The sequence below is a fragment of the Podarcis muralis genome, chromosome 2, assembly GCF_964188315.1.
Source record: "Podarcis muralis chromosome 2, rPodMur119.hap1.1, whole genome shotgun sequence".
In the NCBI taxonomy this organism is placed as follows: domain Eukaryota; kingdom Metazoa; phylum Chordata; class Lepidosauria; order Squamata; family Lacertidae; genus Podarcis; species Podarcis muralis.
The window spans coordinates 19,983,813-19,999,876 of NC_135656.1; the positions used below are offsets into that span (position 1 = coordinate 19,983,813).

Sequence of the window (16,064 nt, forward strand, 5' to 3'; positions counted from 1 at the left end):
AGTGCAATAGATGATACAGACATGCTGTAGCTGTAGCAAACAAATAGTGTGCTGAAAATAAGAAAATCAAGATAGAATTTTCTTTCCTGTGCATTGCAGTGTCTTCCAAACTTTATTTATGCTGTGGTCTAAACCACTGAGCCTCTTGGGCTTGCCGCTCACAAGGTCGGTGGTTCAAAACCCTACGATGGAGTGAGTTCCCATTGCTCTCTCCCAGCTCCTGCGAACCTAGTAGTTCAAAAGCACACCAGTGCAAGTAGATAAATAGGTACCGCTGTGGTGGGAAGGTAAACAGCGTTTCTGTGCGCTGTGGTTTCCGTCACGGTGTCCTTTTGTGCCAGAAGTGGTTTAGTCATGCTGGCCACATGACCCGGAAAGCTGTCTGTAAACAAACGCCGGCTCCCTCAGCCTGAAAGCAAGATGAACGCCGCAACCCCATAGTCGCCTTTGATTGGACTTAATATGGTTGCTCTTGTCTGTCTGCTGCCTGTGTTAAAGTATCCAAACAGGTAGTTAGCTTCATGTCCTTCTTCATACTATACACATGGTTAAATCAGGGAATCAACTTCCCAAAGATGTAGTGTTCTCTTAGAATGGCAATGGCACCCACCTGAGAGGTTCCGGAGAGTTCCGGCTGGAAAAAAGCCCTGACACTTTCCCTCATCCTCCCACCCTTCAAAAAACAACAAAAAGGTTCCGGGTTGAGGAGGGAGAGGGCGCAGCGCCTCACTTGGAAGGGGAAGCGCTTCACCCTTTAGGGCTTGGACGCTTTGGGAAAGAGGACAGAGCTGGCTTTTGACTAGCCTGTATTAAGTTTCCGTTCATGCCCACCTCGCCACCCCTCAAAACTTTTGTGCCTTTCCGCTACTTTGTGGTCTCCCTTTCTCTGCAAATGCACAGCAAGAAAGAGAGGAACCTGTGGCAGAGCTAGGTAAGGGTTGGTTTGGTTCAGTTCTCATTGGGGGGCAAATACATGGGGGAAATAAGAGTTGGGTTTGGAAATATGAGCCTCAACTGCCTTTTTAACCACCTGACCTGTTTGATTCACTAATAGGTGGGAGTGGGGTGGAGGGGAGAGACCAGGAAATCTCCACACCATCCCCTCCCCTGCCTGGTCTATAAGACGCACCTAGTTTTTAGAAGCGGAATGCAAGGGGAAAAAAATATTTAAAAGGAGCGCTGAGCAGAGCCTGTATGCATCCCAGGCTCTGCTCAGCGCTCCCTTTCACGAGCCACGTGGAGCGTGTGTGCAGCGCTTGCGGGCTTTTCCCCAAGGAGGGAAAAGCCCCCAAGAGCCACACACATGCTCCGCGCGACTCTTGGGGGCTTTTCCAGGAGGTAGGGGAAGGGGCAGAGGGGCTAAGCCAGAAGCTAGAACAGCAAGAGGGAGCGCTGCGCAGCGATCCCTCTCGCTGTTCTGGCTTCTGGGATAGCTGCGCATCCTGCATTCGCTCCATAAGACGCACACGCATCTCCCCTTACTTTTTAGGAGGGAAAAAGTGTGTCTTATAGAGTGAAAAATACGGTAATCTCCATTAAAATAAGCTGGAGGCCAAAGTGTGCCTGATCGCTCAGTAGCTCGGGGTCTTTATGTCATGTCGCAATGGAGGTTTTTGACGTAGTCCTTCCTCGTTTCAGCTCATGGAAGCCCTCAAAGAACAGGAAGAGATCAACTACAGACTGCGCCAATACATGGACAAGATAATCCTCGCCATTTTAGACCACAACCCATCCATCCTGGAAATAAAAAACTGAAGACTTGGAGCAAGGAAGGAGAAGCAAGTAGAGCCTTGCATCTGATGGGATGCTGTTGGATCCAAATATCACGCTGCTACTGTAAATGAACCTATATATATATACATATATATACATACACACACATATACTATATATATATATATATATATATATATATATATATATATATATATATATATATTCTCTCTCGTGTGGATGCACAGGACGTGTTTATATGAGGTTTGGTACACCTTGTCTGTGAATCATAATTTGGCTCGGTCCGTTTTTCCCCATGCACTTTCACTACGACTTGGGGGTGGAGAGGGGGAGAAGAGACTGTTACGGGATTGTAGCGAAATAACCACGTACGTAACTGGATTTGCACTGTTTTTAGATACTGGACACACACACAAGAATGACACTACCTCTAGATGTAAGGAGAAAAAGACAATGTGAGCATATCTAGTGCCCATCCTCCCTACCCCAAACAACGCGCAGTTCCATGTCTTTCCACCCCTTCCTCTTGCCGGAAATGTGTAGCAGGTCCAGGTTCGATTCACAAGCACTGATTGTCTCCCCTTTTTGCCAGTGTTGTGCTACTTAAGCTACAGGAAGGTCAGTGCTGCCAAAAAAGAATGTATGTATGATACAGAAGGGGAAAGAGTATAGAATTTTTATTTTTTAAACACACATTTGCCTCCTCTCTAGAAAAAAAACCACTCAATGCTCAATGTATACATGGTTATGAATCCTCTAGGGCAGCTGATAGTATTACGCAGAGCCATGTGTCCAAGCACGTAATAAGGCTGCGGTTTTGCCAATGTTGTTCTGAGCTTCGCACCTCCAAAGCTGTTTTCTGAAAAAGCTTTTTCTTTCCCTTTTGCATCGAAATTATCATTGGGCTGCATCAAGGGCTGCTACTGGAGATTAGACTGTTTGCTGCACCAGGCAACAAATGCAAGCTGCTGACTTTGGTCACATGAAACTCACTGTGCTTTCCCTGCCTTAGCAGCCGCTGTATTAAAATGTGGGCTTGGCCACCCACTGAAGGCTAGTAAGTTTTCCCAGGGTGGGGTGAGGCTGCGTGCTTTGCAAATAGAAATCAACCAACAGGAGATTTTGTTGCTACGGCTGCTTTAGATCTGGGCAAACCTTTCCCTGCTGATTTGTGCCTATTTACAAAGCCATTCAAGGCGCAAATTAATTTAAGGAATGGGGGCGAACCTACAGATGCTTCATTTAACGGGCATCCAAACCCTTGCAGAAAGACCTGTGACTGCAGTGAACCATGTGCTTCATTGAAGAACATTTTTTAAAAAAAAAAAAAATTCTCTGAAACTTCAGGAGCATCGCTTCTTTATACACAACATTTATCCAGCTTGATGGCTCTTGAGCTCAGCTTTTTTGTGAGTCGCCAGACATGCAGACACTTGTGGTATTGATTCTGGGTGTGATCACTCTGGGAAAATCAGGATTGATCACCTACACCCCTATTGTGTGCCATCTAAAAGCCTTCTCAAGCTCACTCTGGCTTTTCCTTTTCTTTTTTCACTATTTCATGTGGGGTAGGGAACCTGGCACCCTCCAGTTGTCATTGGATTCCATCTCTCGTCAGCCACAGCCAGCATGGCCAATGGTGAGGGATGACGAAGGGTACAGTGTAGCAACATCTGGAGGTTCTCCACCCCTAATTTAAAACCACGGCTTCGCAGCGTGGTCATCCATTCCCCCCCCCCATTCTATATCCAAAGTAAACCCATACAAATGTTACCTTCGGGATGTGGGGAAAATTGGTAGCGAAATAACACCATGTTCCCAGACCATGGGGGCTATCATTTTTGGCTTGTCCAACTCAAAAGATGCCTTGTGACAGCTGCTTCACAGATAACACATTAGCTGCATGGGCGCAGCATGTCTGTTGTTGAATTTGATAATCAGGCACACACATGTATTAGAGGGGTGGGGTTTGAACTCAATCACATGGGTTTCCTGCAATTTCCTACTCAATAGTGGTTTACATGCAGAAAATACAGAGTGTGTAAAAAACATCTGCAAGACTTGGGTGATGCTTGTATCTGTTAGCACCTGTTGCGTATTCATTCCCTAACTGATCACAGCCTTCAGTTCCAAGTCAAAAAACAGACTTGGTGGCGCTGTTTTGTTTTCGTTTTGTTTTAAAAAGGGAAGTTGGGTGTGTAGACTTCTAAGGTCTGTAGCTACCGAAAATAAACTGGAAGACAGAATCTCTTGGGTATTAATCATTTTAAAAACCACTGATCTATATCTAGCAAAAGTGTTTTGCAATAAAACACTCTCAGCCCCTCCGCCCCTCACTTTGATTTCTAGATATAAAATGGTTCTGTGGAAATCATGATCAAAATTCTTCTGTGGTCTCACATTTCATGTCCAAACAAGTATTAGCTTTTTGGGCAACCATACATTTGTCAAACAACGGTATATCTTCTTTTCTTTTGAGAAAGAGATAGGAATGCAATTCATAAACAGAATAGGGGGTGAGCTATCTGAGAGTTAGGAGTCTGCATGCGTTTGACATGCCCATGGTGTTTATTTTACTCTTGTGAAATCGTACGTCTCTCCCTACACCTTGTGAAGCAGCCTTCTTCCTATATTTGATGTCCTCCCAGATGTTTTGAACTACACCTCTCATCATCCTTGACTGCTGGCTATGCTGGCTGAAGATGATGGGAACTGGACGCAAACAACATTTTGGAGGGTTGGGAAAGGCGGCTGAAGAGAAAGGCTTGGAAATGTGTTGACTGCGTCTGTAGAAGATTCATGATCCAAATAACGCACTGGGGTAACTGACACACCTCTAAGAGTAGGGTGGTATTTTGGTGCTTTGGAAAAACTCCCTCGCCTCTTTCCACTGCCACCAATGATCTTCCCTATAGGTTCATTGCATCTGAGACCTGGGTGTGCCCTAGAGTACAGTGGTACCTCGGGTTACATACGCTTCAGGTTACAGACTCTGCTAACCCAGAAATAGTGCCTCAGGTTAAGAACTTTGCTTCAGGATGAGAACAGAAATAGTGCAGTGGCAGCGCAGCAGCAGCAGGAGGCCCCATTAACTAAAGTGGTGCTTCAGGTTAAGAACAGTTTCAGGTTAAGAACGGACCTCCGAAACGAATTAAGTACTTAACCCGAGGTACCACTGTAATCTCTTTTTTTTCTGACGGATTTTATTACAACTACACCCCAGAGCTGTTTGGTATCAAATCTCCTTGATATCAAGCAAATCTTGCCAAACATCCGGGACGAATTCAGCCAGAGTAGTGATACGAAGTAATCTAGAAAACAAACCAGGTTGTCTCCTTTGAAAATATGCCTCTATATTATTATTCGTCTGGATATATCTAAAGGAGATTCAGTCGTTTCCTCTGAAATGGGATGACCAATTAAAATTATTCTATATGAAGCATTCATGTATGCTTCTGTAGCTCCTGCCTTTGGGTTGCCTACAGATTTCTCCCACTTGATGTTGTGATCACATACACCAGCTTTTCTCAACCTGTGGGTCCCCCGATGTTGTTGAACTACAACTCCCATCACCCCTAGCTAACAAAGCCAGAGCTCAGGGATGATGGGAGTTGTAGTCCAACAACATCTGGGGACCCACAGGTTGAGAACCGCTGATATACACCAATAGCAAGCTACCTGAGTCCCCATCCTTATGAAGCCAAAACAGCACCATCTAAACACAAGGGGCAGGGGCAGGCTTGAGGGAACCCCAAAGTTTACAGACATTTACAAAGATCTTTAGGAAGCAAACTCTGAGGAAGAATGTCCAGTGCATCTCAAGTGAGGACTAAGCATGCGCAGAGGGTACTGAATGTTGATTTACGGTCAGGGATGAAAATGGGGAGTTTCTTGGGGAAAGGCATGGCTGACTGGAACCTTGAACAGGAGTGCGCCACGCAGCAGCTTCCTATTGCATGTCCAACATGTAAGGGATCAGTTGCAGTTGATTGAAGAGATGGGGAGGTGGATGAATGGGATGGGAATCGTGAGAGACCAAGAAGAGTATTAGCAGAATCAAAACAGGAAGCCACCGAAATTATCCATAGCACTGGAAAAAGGAACAGGATGGGCCATGGTAATATTGGTGACAACAGAGCAAGAAGCTCTTAAAGTCCAGTGGATATTTATGGTGGTTCCCACCGCAGTGAGAGTAATAATAATGGGATGATAATTATGCCAGCTCTTTTTAATTGCATTGCCGGCTGAACTTCTAAGATCACCTCTCCGTTTGGCACGTGTAACTTTTGAAATGCGCTGACGTTTACTTCCGCCATGCCACTGCTGTCTTTTTAGTTGCGGTCATGGCAGAAAGCAAAAAAAGTTTGCTGAACTACATCTCTTCCCCCCCCACCCCTTTGTGGTGTGTATTATGGGGATTTACAAAATCATAATGGGACGCGGGTGGCGCTGTGGGTAAAAGCCTCAGCGCCTAGGGCTTGCCGATCGAAAGGTCGCCGGTTCGAATCCCCGCGGCGGGGTGCGCTCCCGTTGCTCGGTCCCAGCGCCTGCCAACCTAGCAGTTCGAAAGCACCCCTGGGTGCAAGTAGATAAATAGGGACCGCTTACTAGCGGGAAGGTAAACGGCGTTTCCGTGTGCGGCTCTGGCTTGCCAGAGCAGCGATGTCATGCTGGCCACATGACCCGGAAGTGTCTCCGGACAGCGCTGGCCCCCGGCCTCTTGAGTGAGATGGGCGCACAACCCTAGAGTCTGTCAAGACTGGCCCGTACGGGCAGGGGTACCTTTACCTTTTACAAAATCATTAGCATCGACTGCAACCACTGTTAATATCCTTTTGAAGGCACAAAAGTAATTAGCCACCGTGTGTGGACAGCAAGAAAAGGGGGTTGGTTTAAGTATCACATAATCTTATGACCATTCACCTTTTTAATACATTGGCATTCAAGGGAAGATAAAAGGAATGGTGGAGTATTGCAGGTGTTTGTTAGTTTGAACGTTACCGAAGCTTTCGCCTTTGCAAGTCATTCATTCTAACAACGCATGCAACATTTCTTCTGAGCGGTTTGATGCTTATTCCCCAACATCGCCAGCGATTGGACTTTGATAGCACAGGGTTGCTTGATTTCATTGACATAGCTTTTACAGGATGGAGGTAGAGAGAATCTGAACGTTTGATTCCGTACGGGTTTGAGCAATGGGTCATTTATGCTTTGTTTTCAAAGTTGGAAGAACCAGGCATGTTGAGATTTGTGAGACAAGAGACGGAGAAGTTGGAAAGACACCGAGAGAAAGTGCTGGTTTTGGCCAGGGCAGAAAGCGATAGGTTGGAAACTGCTAGATGAATTCTAGCATCGGGAATGCTGCGTTGCTAGAAGTATGTAAACAAGTTTGGATAAGCATGTGTCGGGGGCAGGCTTGGGTTAGAGCAGGGTCTCCAGCTGTTTTTGGACTACAACTCCCATCATCCTTAGCTAGCAGGACCAGTGGTCAGGGATGATGGGAGTTGTAGTCCAAAAGCAGCTGGAGACCCAAGTTTGGGAACCCCTGGGTTAGAGGATACGTGATTCCTAACAAGGTGATGGATGATTACATATTTGGGTCTTCAGCCCAAATACTTTATATTCCAGGCAATCTTTAAATGAAACTTTGTAAGTGATGTGCCAATGCTGTTGTGTTTGTTTATAGCTATTGATGTATATGATGTTGCACAGAAATACGTTTGGGTTTTTTCCAAGTGGCTATCTGAATTTCTTAAACCGACCATCTTTGTTATATTCTAGTGCCTTTGCCTTAGTGCAGCCGTTTTGAAAGAGTAGATAGAGCAAGGATGGGACACCTTGGACCTTCCAGATGTTGCTGCATCACCTCTGACCATTCCCTGTGTTACAACATCTGGGGGAGACCACAGGTTCCACATCCTTGGGGTGGTGACACCTGAAAAAAGAAAGAGAGAATATTCTTGTTTGTGTGGGAGCTTTAAAAAAAAAAAGTTTGAGATGTGCTAATGTATGTACAAAACACCTGAAAGGCAAATGTTGATAAATGTGGAGTCCAGGAACCATGAGGAGTAATTGGATAATCTGTTGTAATCTGTTCCAGCCCTTTTACCAAGGGAGAGTAGGGTTGGCCAGTGAGTTTTGTCATTCCCCCACCCGCATAGGATGCCTTAGGCCAGGCATGGCCAAACTTGGCCCTCCAGCTGTTTTGGGACTACAACTCCCATCATCCCTAACTAACAGGACCAGTGGTCAGGGATGATGGGAATTGTAGTCCCAAAACAGCTTGGGGGGCCAAGTTTGGCCATGCCTGCCTTAGGCTGTAATCTTACATCTACTTAGCTTAGAGCAGCCTTTCTCAACCTGCGGGTCCCCAGATGTTGTTGAACTACAACTCCCATCACCCCTAGCTAGCAGGGCCAGAGCTCAGGGATGATGGGAGTTGTAGTCCAACAACATCTGGGGACTCCAGGTTGAGAACCGCTGGCTTGGAGAAAGCCCCACTGAATTCAGCTGGACTTACTTCTGAGTAGGCATGTATAGGATTGCACTGTTAGGTAGGATTCCATTTGCTGGCTGACTGTTAACCCGTCAAGTCCCATTCACTTGGCTGTATGTGTGAATTGGCTCGGATTAAGCCCTTGCATATAACTGCACACGCCCACATCAGCACTGTCACATCAAAGGAACGGATCTGTCCAAGAGCCTCTGTTGTCAGAGACCTTTTAAGGTACATTGCTTCTAATCTCAGAGAGGAGAAGCCATAGTTGCCTAGGTCATTTCTCCAATCATTGGCATGAACCAGCTAATCCAAAATGATGGCAAGGGGTTCTCCCTGCCTGGCTTATCAATGTGTGGTGCAATCCATAAACCAGTTTGCAGTGAAGCTGTCAGTATAATCTACTTACAAACCTAAGTATGCAGTCCAGTTGAAAGCCTTGGGCCTCACTACTGGGCCATACCATGACCCAGCTGTGGTCCTGCCATTACTAAAAAATGTTGAGGAGGGAGAAGAACCTGCCCCCACGCAAAAAAAATGGAACGACTTTCCATCATATTTCCAGAGCCTTCATGGGCTTGTTTGACTGAATGGCCTTTTTTTTTTTTTTTGTACTGGGACACCTGTTGTGCCAGTACCAGTTATGCATTTCCCCCCAGTGCCATGCAAAATAGATGAGGTCTTGATTTGATAAGGAAAGGACTCTAGCAGTTGTCAACAAAAGCAAGCTGTCGCATGATCTAGCGTGTTGAAAGAATTCTGCATTTACTTAACCAATGCAGCTGGCTGAAGCTGTCCTTTTTGCTTTTCTCAGACTCTTAATCCTTGTCTTCATCTCCCCAGCCAACCCCAAGTTCCACTGACCTTCAAGGCCTAAGAGCTTGTAAACTGCAAAAAGAATAGCTACACCTGTGAGCAGCAAAAGGTTGCCACTGGTATGACAACAGTTTGCAACCCAGCCAGAGTCTTTGCAACCCAGACACATCCATCATATTGGAATTTCCATGGGAGTCCTGTTGTTGACTTGGTATGAATGTTAAGGATGTCACAGGGTGGTTAAGGCAACAATTCTGGATGGAAGTTGGAACTCTGGAATAAAGGATGTCTAGCAAGTTTTTCCGCAGGAATAATATGCAGCTGTTAAGAACCCCAGGAAGCAATATTAATCTCTAGGGCTGCCATACGTCCAAGGGGAATTTCTGAAAGGCGGTGCTGGACTTTGAAAAATTGCGGAGGGTTTTGGCGTTTTTGTAGAAAATTTGGGGTCTTTCAGGGTGTCCTGGTTTTTACTTTTGGAAATACGAAACCCTCTTCATCTCAGACAAGAGATATTCATGTAATGCATTTGTGTGGCCAAACCAGCTCATTGATATTCCTCTGTCTAATGCATTTTGAATGTGTGTGCGTGCATATAAACTACAAATGTCAAAATGTGAATTTTAAGTATGAATGTTGAATTCTAAAATTCAAAATGCGAATTTTAGTTTTCAAATATTAATGGGGAAACTTGACAGCCGGAAGCCAACCTTGCACCAGAGTTTTGGGACCTGGGCAGCAAAAGTCAAATTGTAGTAATAAGTATTTAAGTCCAAAATCCATAGTTCAGCAGTAAGTCTTTATTAGGTCCAGCCGTAATTTTGTAAAGGAGTAGCAAGTTTTTGAGTTCTTCAGAACTTCTCCATCAGGTAAGTGTTCTGGAGAACTTGAAAGTTTGGCGATAATTTGTGCACCATTTTGTTTGGTCCTGATAAAAGTTTACTGCCAACGACAGATTTGTGAGTTTTCAGTTATGGGCCAGCAGAGCTACCCTTTTTGCTTTGGAAGAATTTTAAGGCATATCATTCGCTTGAAAATTGCTGCCCTTCCAGACCAACCGATTTTGGGGAATCCATCAGATTCTGTCACTGTGCAAACTTCTGGTTCTTGTGAAGATGTGAGCGGTGCGGCACGACTTATGCACTGTGGAGAAGGACCATTCATGCAGCCAAGCACTTCTACAAAAGCCGAGAATGGGAGGGATGCTGCAACACCTCCATTCAACCGACTGGACTCATAACCACGCCTATCATCTGTGTAAATCCCTTGGCTTTTATCACTGCTCACTCTTCCTTGTAAAATTAACATTCTGCCCATCCGAACTAGCAAGACAGGGAAAATAGCTTCGACCTGCGCCGACATGCTAGTATGCTACAAGGCAGTACCTACGTTGCACTTCCAGTATGTTTCAGTACGGATAATATACTGAGAATTACTGTAAACTTTTTATTGTGGGAGCCATTAGTTTTGCTTTGTTGCACAGATTGTACTTACAAGTTAAGGGTTGGGGTTTAAAAAGAAAAAATTGTTTTGCATGACTATAGTTTTTAGTATTTGTGCCTTTAACTTGCCTGTCATGACTGTGTACAGATACCTTTCCCGCCCCCCTTTGATCATCTGTTTGCAACGACTTTTATATATTTTGATGGTCTTTTGTTTGTTTCTGCTCATTCTTATTCCTCCTGGCACCTGCCCCCCGCCCCCCACAAATCTATTGTAAATGTGTATATATAAAATAGAACTGGATTTGTATTTCACGTGCCTCAATAGGATGTAAAAAAAAAAGAAATGATTCATTTTGTACAGATTTTTCTTTAGCACTAATTCTTGTCCTGAGTATTTAGCAACTTAAAAATAACTAGTTGACTGTCTTATTTCTGAATTGTTGTGTTGAATGGAAGGAGTAATTCTCTTGTCTTTTTGAAAAAGCAGTGTGTGCGTGCCACACAAACACAAACACACACACACGTTGTAATCCTTCCTGGTTTGCTGTTATTTATAATGAGTTACATCTATTTTGTCCATTCTTAGAGTCTGGAACAAATTAAATTGATGGCTTACGCAAACATGCTGTTCATTCGCTTTTAAGAAGGGGTTATCATCTTCCTCCTTTCAAATGAACTGGAGTGGACACTTCTGCAGAGATGCTTCCTATTCCATGCCGCTTATTCTCAGCCTTATCCTGTTCCACACACCCCACCTGCAATATGGGGTTGACAACACTCACCTAGCTTGAAAGAATTGCTAATATGTGAAGTGCTCCCGAGAGCTTGATGAGTGCTTGTAGCCCATAGCCTAATATTATGTGGCCTGTAGCACGCAGCAGACCCACCTCTCCGAAAATCTCTTCCACCTCTGTTTTTGCATGTGTGAAAAGAGTCAGGGAGCGGAGGAGATGGGGTAGCACAGAAGGAAGGCGATGGGATGGCACAGGTAATAAGGGGCAGGGAAAGGGAGCGGCACACTGTGTGTGTGTGTGTGTGTGTGTGTGTGTGTGTGTGTGTGTGTGTGAAATATACTCGGAGTCGAGTGTGGATTTCATGCTCTTTATTCAGCTCATAGTGGGAGGAGGAATGAAAGTTCCCCCAAAGTATCTGCTTCATATACATTATTAACACAATGGGCTGCACGTGATTGGCTAATTCCGGAATTCTCCTGTAGGCCAATCAGGTTGTGGATTCACTTCCACCTGGAGCTGGATCGCGTGGCTCCTGCAGACCAATCATACTGCTGCATTGTTCTAGGACCAATCAGACTGCTGCATTCTGAATCCTATTGTTCTAGGACCAGTCAGACTGCTGCATTTTGGATCCTGTTCAACTCAGTACATAACAGAGAGAGAGAGAGAGAGAGAGAGAGAGAGGTGGAGCATCAGAAAGAAAGAGGGATGGTGCGAAAGTATAGAAAATTACTGCTGCAACCTCCACTCACTTTGTCTCTAGCTCTCCCTGCCGCTGGCATGTGGCCCAGGCAGATTATCCCCAAGGAAATGTACCCTTGACAGAAGAATACGACTCCATCAGCATTAATTGCTGCATTAATTCCATCCGCACTTATTGGAACATAAGAAGTTGCCTTATACCCGCTCAGATTACCTATCCAAGCCCATCATTTGCTACTCTGTGGCTGTGGCTTTCCAGAGTCTCAGGTAGAAAGAGGTATTCCCATACCTGAACTTTTTACCTGCAGAGGACAGGAATGAATGAGAGCCCTTCATTACGTTAAGCATAGACTCTGCTCTTGCGCTAAAGGACAGCCCTCTGTTTCCCAAACTTGGGCCTCCAGCTGTTTGGGGACTACAACTCCCATCATCTCCAGCTACCAGGACCAGTGGTCAGGGATGCCCAGTTCGCCCAGCTACAAAGGGATAATATACACAATATGGAAAATGCTACTTCAAGACTCTACAAAATCCCTTTCCCCCAAATCCCTCACCCCAGTTTGCCCAGTTTGGTATTGGGGACACCTGGCTTGACAGTACTGTAAAGATAAAGGGACCCCTGACCGTTAGGTCCAGTCGCGGACGACTCTGGGGTTGCGGCGCTCATCTCGCTTTACTAGCCGAGGAAGCCGGTGTACAGCTTTCAAGTCATGTGGCTAGCATGACTAAGCCACTTCTGGCGAACCAGAGCAGCACACTGAAACACCGTTTACCTTCCCACTGGAGTGGTATCTATTTATCTACTTGCACTTTGATGTGCTATCGAACTACTAGGTGGGCAGGAGCAGGGACCGAGCAATGGGAGCTCACCCCGTACCCGGAATTCGAACCACCAACGTTCTGATCGGCAAGCCCTAGGCTCTGTGGTTTAACCCACAGCACCACCCACGTCCTGCCAGTACTGTAGTACAAGTGAAAAGGATCTAGGGGTCTTAGTAAACCACAAGCTTAACACGAGTCGACAGTGTGAAGCAGCAACCAAAAAAGGCTTATGTGTTCTATCTGGTGGCAAGCCCCACTGGCGTAAAAAGTGTGTCAACGTTTCCGAGCACAATTCAAAGTGTTGGTGCTGACCTTTAAAGCCCTAAACGGCCTCGGTCCAGTATACCTGAAGGAGCGTCTCCACCCCCATCGTTCAGCCCGGACACTGAGATCCAGCACCGAGGGCCTTCTGGCGGTTCCCTCATTGCGAGAAGTAAGGTTACAGGGAACCAGGCAGAGGGCCTTCTCGGTGGTGGCGCCTGCCCTGTGGAACGCCCTCCCAGCAGATGTCAAAGCAATAAACAACTATTTGACTTTTAAAAGTCATCTGAAGGCAGCCCTCTTTAGGGAAGTTTTTAATGTTTGATGCTGTACTGTTTTTAATATTCAGTTGGAAGCCGCCCAGAGTGGCTGGGGAAACCCAGCCAGATGGGCGGGGTATAAATAATAAATTATTATTATTATCAAGTCCAAAGTCCAACAGTCAGGAAACACAGACCAGAGTCAAACCCAAACCACAGTCCTGCAGAGATCCTAGAACAGGCTTCCTCAACCTCGGCCCTCCAGATGCTTTTGGCCTACAACTCCCATTATCCCCAGCTAGCAGGACCAGTGGTCAGGGATGATGGGAGTTGTAGTCTCAAAACATCTGGAGGGCTGAGTTTGAGGAAGCCTGTCCTAGAACATGCAAGCCAAGGCCAATCAGCACGGACCTTGCAGGTGAGCAGAAACAGCACCTCAGCTCTGCTTCCTGTTTGTACTTTGCATGCTGATTGCAGCATCTGGGCTTGATGAAGCAGGTGACCCTCACCTGTCCTGAGCCTACTCTAGCTGAAGAATAACACACCTCATCCCCAAGCTAGCAAGCCCAACCTTTGGCTGTGGGCCCTTGCCTGCCTTAGCCTCCTAGAGTGTACCTCCTGCTGCTCCCTGTGCCTCACAGCCCACCTTGTTCTGGCCTGAGACCAGCAGCTGTGAGTCTTGCCGGATCTTCCCCCTGCCTGGATTAGGGTGGGCTGTCTTCCCGGCCTACCCATGGTGTGCACAGGAAATCGAGTTCACGAGATAATGAAATTCCAAGAGATCTCTCAAGAGAGAAAAACGCAAGGTTTGATGGAGATCTTTTCCAGCGACCTACTTCTCAAAGAACATCACCTCACCTCTGCGGGTCCCGTACAGCTAAGACAACAAATGTTGCTGAGGAGGTAAGAGTTCCTGTGCTCTCATTAGAGTTAGTAAAACACATGTTGGGGAGGGGTGAGCTAAAATAGGAGACGCATTTTGTGTAAAACTTTGCCTCTGGGAAATTGTACCTGCACCACATTCTAGCAAAATAATTCTCTCTCTCCCCTCCCCACCTTACAGAATGAGGGCGGTGAGTATTGCCCTCATTCTGATTTGATTTACAGTGCTATCTCGGGTTACATACGCTTCAGGTTACATACGCTTCAGGTTACAGACTCCGCTAACCCAGAAATAGTGCTTCAGGTTAAGAACTTTGCTTCAGGATGAGAACAGAAATCGTGCTCCGGTGGCGCAGCACAGCGGGAGGCCCCATTAGCTAAAGTGGTGTGTCAGGTTAAGAACAGTTTCAGGTTAAGAACAGACCTCCAGAACGAATTAAGTACTTAACCCGAGGTTGAATTTGACTAAACTGCGGGAGGCGGTGGAAGACAAAAGTGCCTGGCCTGCTCTGGTCCATGGGGTCACGAAGAGTCGGACACGACTAAACAACAACAAACCACTGTATTTGCATCTAACGAAATTGTATAGATCGGAATAGCTATACCATTAAAACTATTCAGACTGAGAGCAGTTGCTTTCTGTCCTCAATTTGATTTGGCTTTGCAGCCAAATTTTTTTAGTTTGGTGACAAGCAGCTGTATGAAAAGCTCTTGATCAAAAGCTGTAAGGTTCCTGATTTTGAACAAGCCTACAGCTGTGTGCATGTAGGCTTCCTGTTTAGACCTTCCGCCAAATGTAGCTGGGAGGCTGAGTCAGCAGGCTCACTGTCACAGGGCATGGTGCCAGAGGGTGTCTCCCCATTCTCTCCTCCACACTTTATCCCTACACCCTGTGAAAAGGGTGGATTCAGAAACGTACTTATTGCATATGCAGCAAAGCTGCAGATCAAGGGAAGAAGAAACCACAAACAGGCTGAAAACACTGCGTGATATAGGTAAGCAACGCAGATTTTACAGTAATTAAAACTCTGTCCATTTTTTCCTCCAATAATTTTAGTGGGTTTCCATTTCACATTGCTCTTCAGCTGTGCTCAGTGACTATCAAGGTCTACTAGCCACAATGGCTATATTTTACAAACAGTGTATGTTTATTTTGCAGTGGTACCCTGGTTCTCAAACTTAATCCGTTCTGGAAGTCCGTTCCAAAACCAAGGTGTGCTTTCCCATAGAAAGTCATGCAAAATGGATTAATCCGTTCCAGACTTTTAAAAACAATGCCTAAAACAGCAATTTAACATGAATTTTACTATCTAACGAGACCACTGATCCATAAAATGGAAGCAATAAACAATGTACTGCAGTCACACAATCAGTAGCTGAACTGGGTTCCACACAGTCACAAAAACAAAACAAAAAGAGCCGCAAAAACAGACCGACCTCAACGTAACACTCATAACGGAAGTGTGTCACTCAAATTAGAAGCGTAATACTCAAAATGGAGCACATTCAGCTTCCGAAAAAAGTTCACAAACTGGAACACTTCTGGGTTTGCAGTGTTCCAAGTTGTTTGAGTACCAAGGCATTTGAGAACCAAGGTACCACTGTACTTTAAAGCCCAGTCTCAAATCTTCCATTCTTGGGCAAGGTGATTGAGCGAGTGGTTGCTGAACAACTCCAGGCACGCCTGGAAGAAGCGGACCATTTGGATCCCTTCCAGTCGGGATTCAGGCCTCATCATGGGACTGAAACTGCCTTGGTCACACTGGTTGATGATCTCTGGCGGGCTCGGGACAACGGTGAGAGCTGTTTCCTAGTTCTGCTGGATCTCTCAGTGGCCTTTGATACCATCAACCATAACATCCTTCTGGACCGTCTTGAGGGGCTGGGAGCTGGGGGCACTGTCATACAGTGG

At 45.8% G+C, this 16,064-nt stretch overlaps 1 protein-coding gene across 5 annotated transcripts in view; it reads left to right on the forward strand.

Moving 5' to 3' along the window:
- RAB11FIP4 (RAB11 family interacting protein 4) overlaps positions 1–11,112 on the forward strand; it is a 211,044-nt gene extending 199,932 nt beyond the window's left edge. For 4 of the 5 annotated variants that reach the window (XM_028711385.2, XM_028711404.2, XM_028711415.2 and 1 more), the window contains one exon: positions 1,639–11,112. In XM_028711385.2, coding sequence (XP_028567218.2) covers positions 1,639–1,755 — 117 coding nt within the window. In that variant the 3' untranslated portion in view covers positions 1,756–11,112. The remainder of the gene's footprint in view (positions 1–1,638) is intronic. The other variant, XR_013391779.1, reaches the window with a different exon arrangement.
- The last annotated feature ends 4,952 nt before the right edge of the window (positions 11,113–16,064 follow it).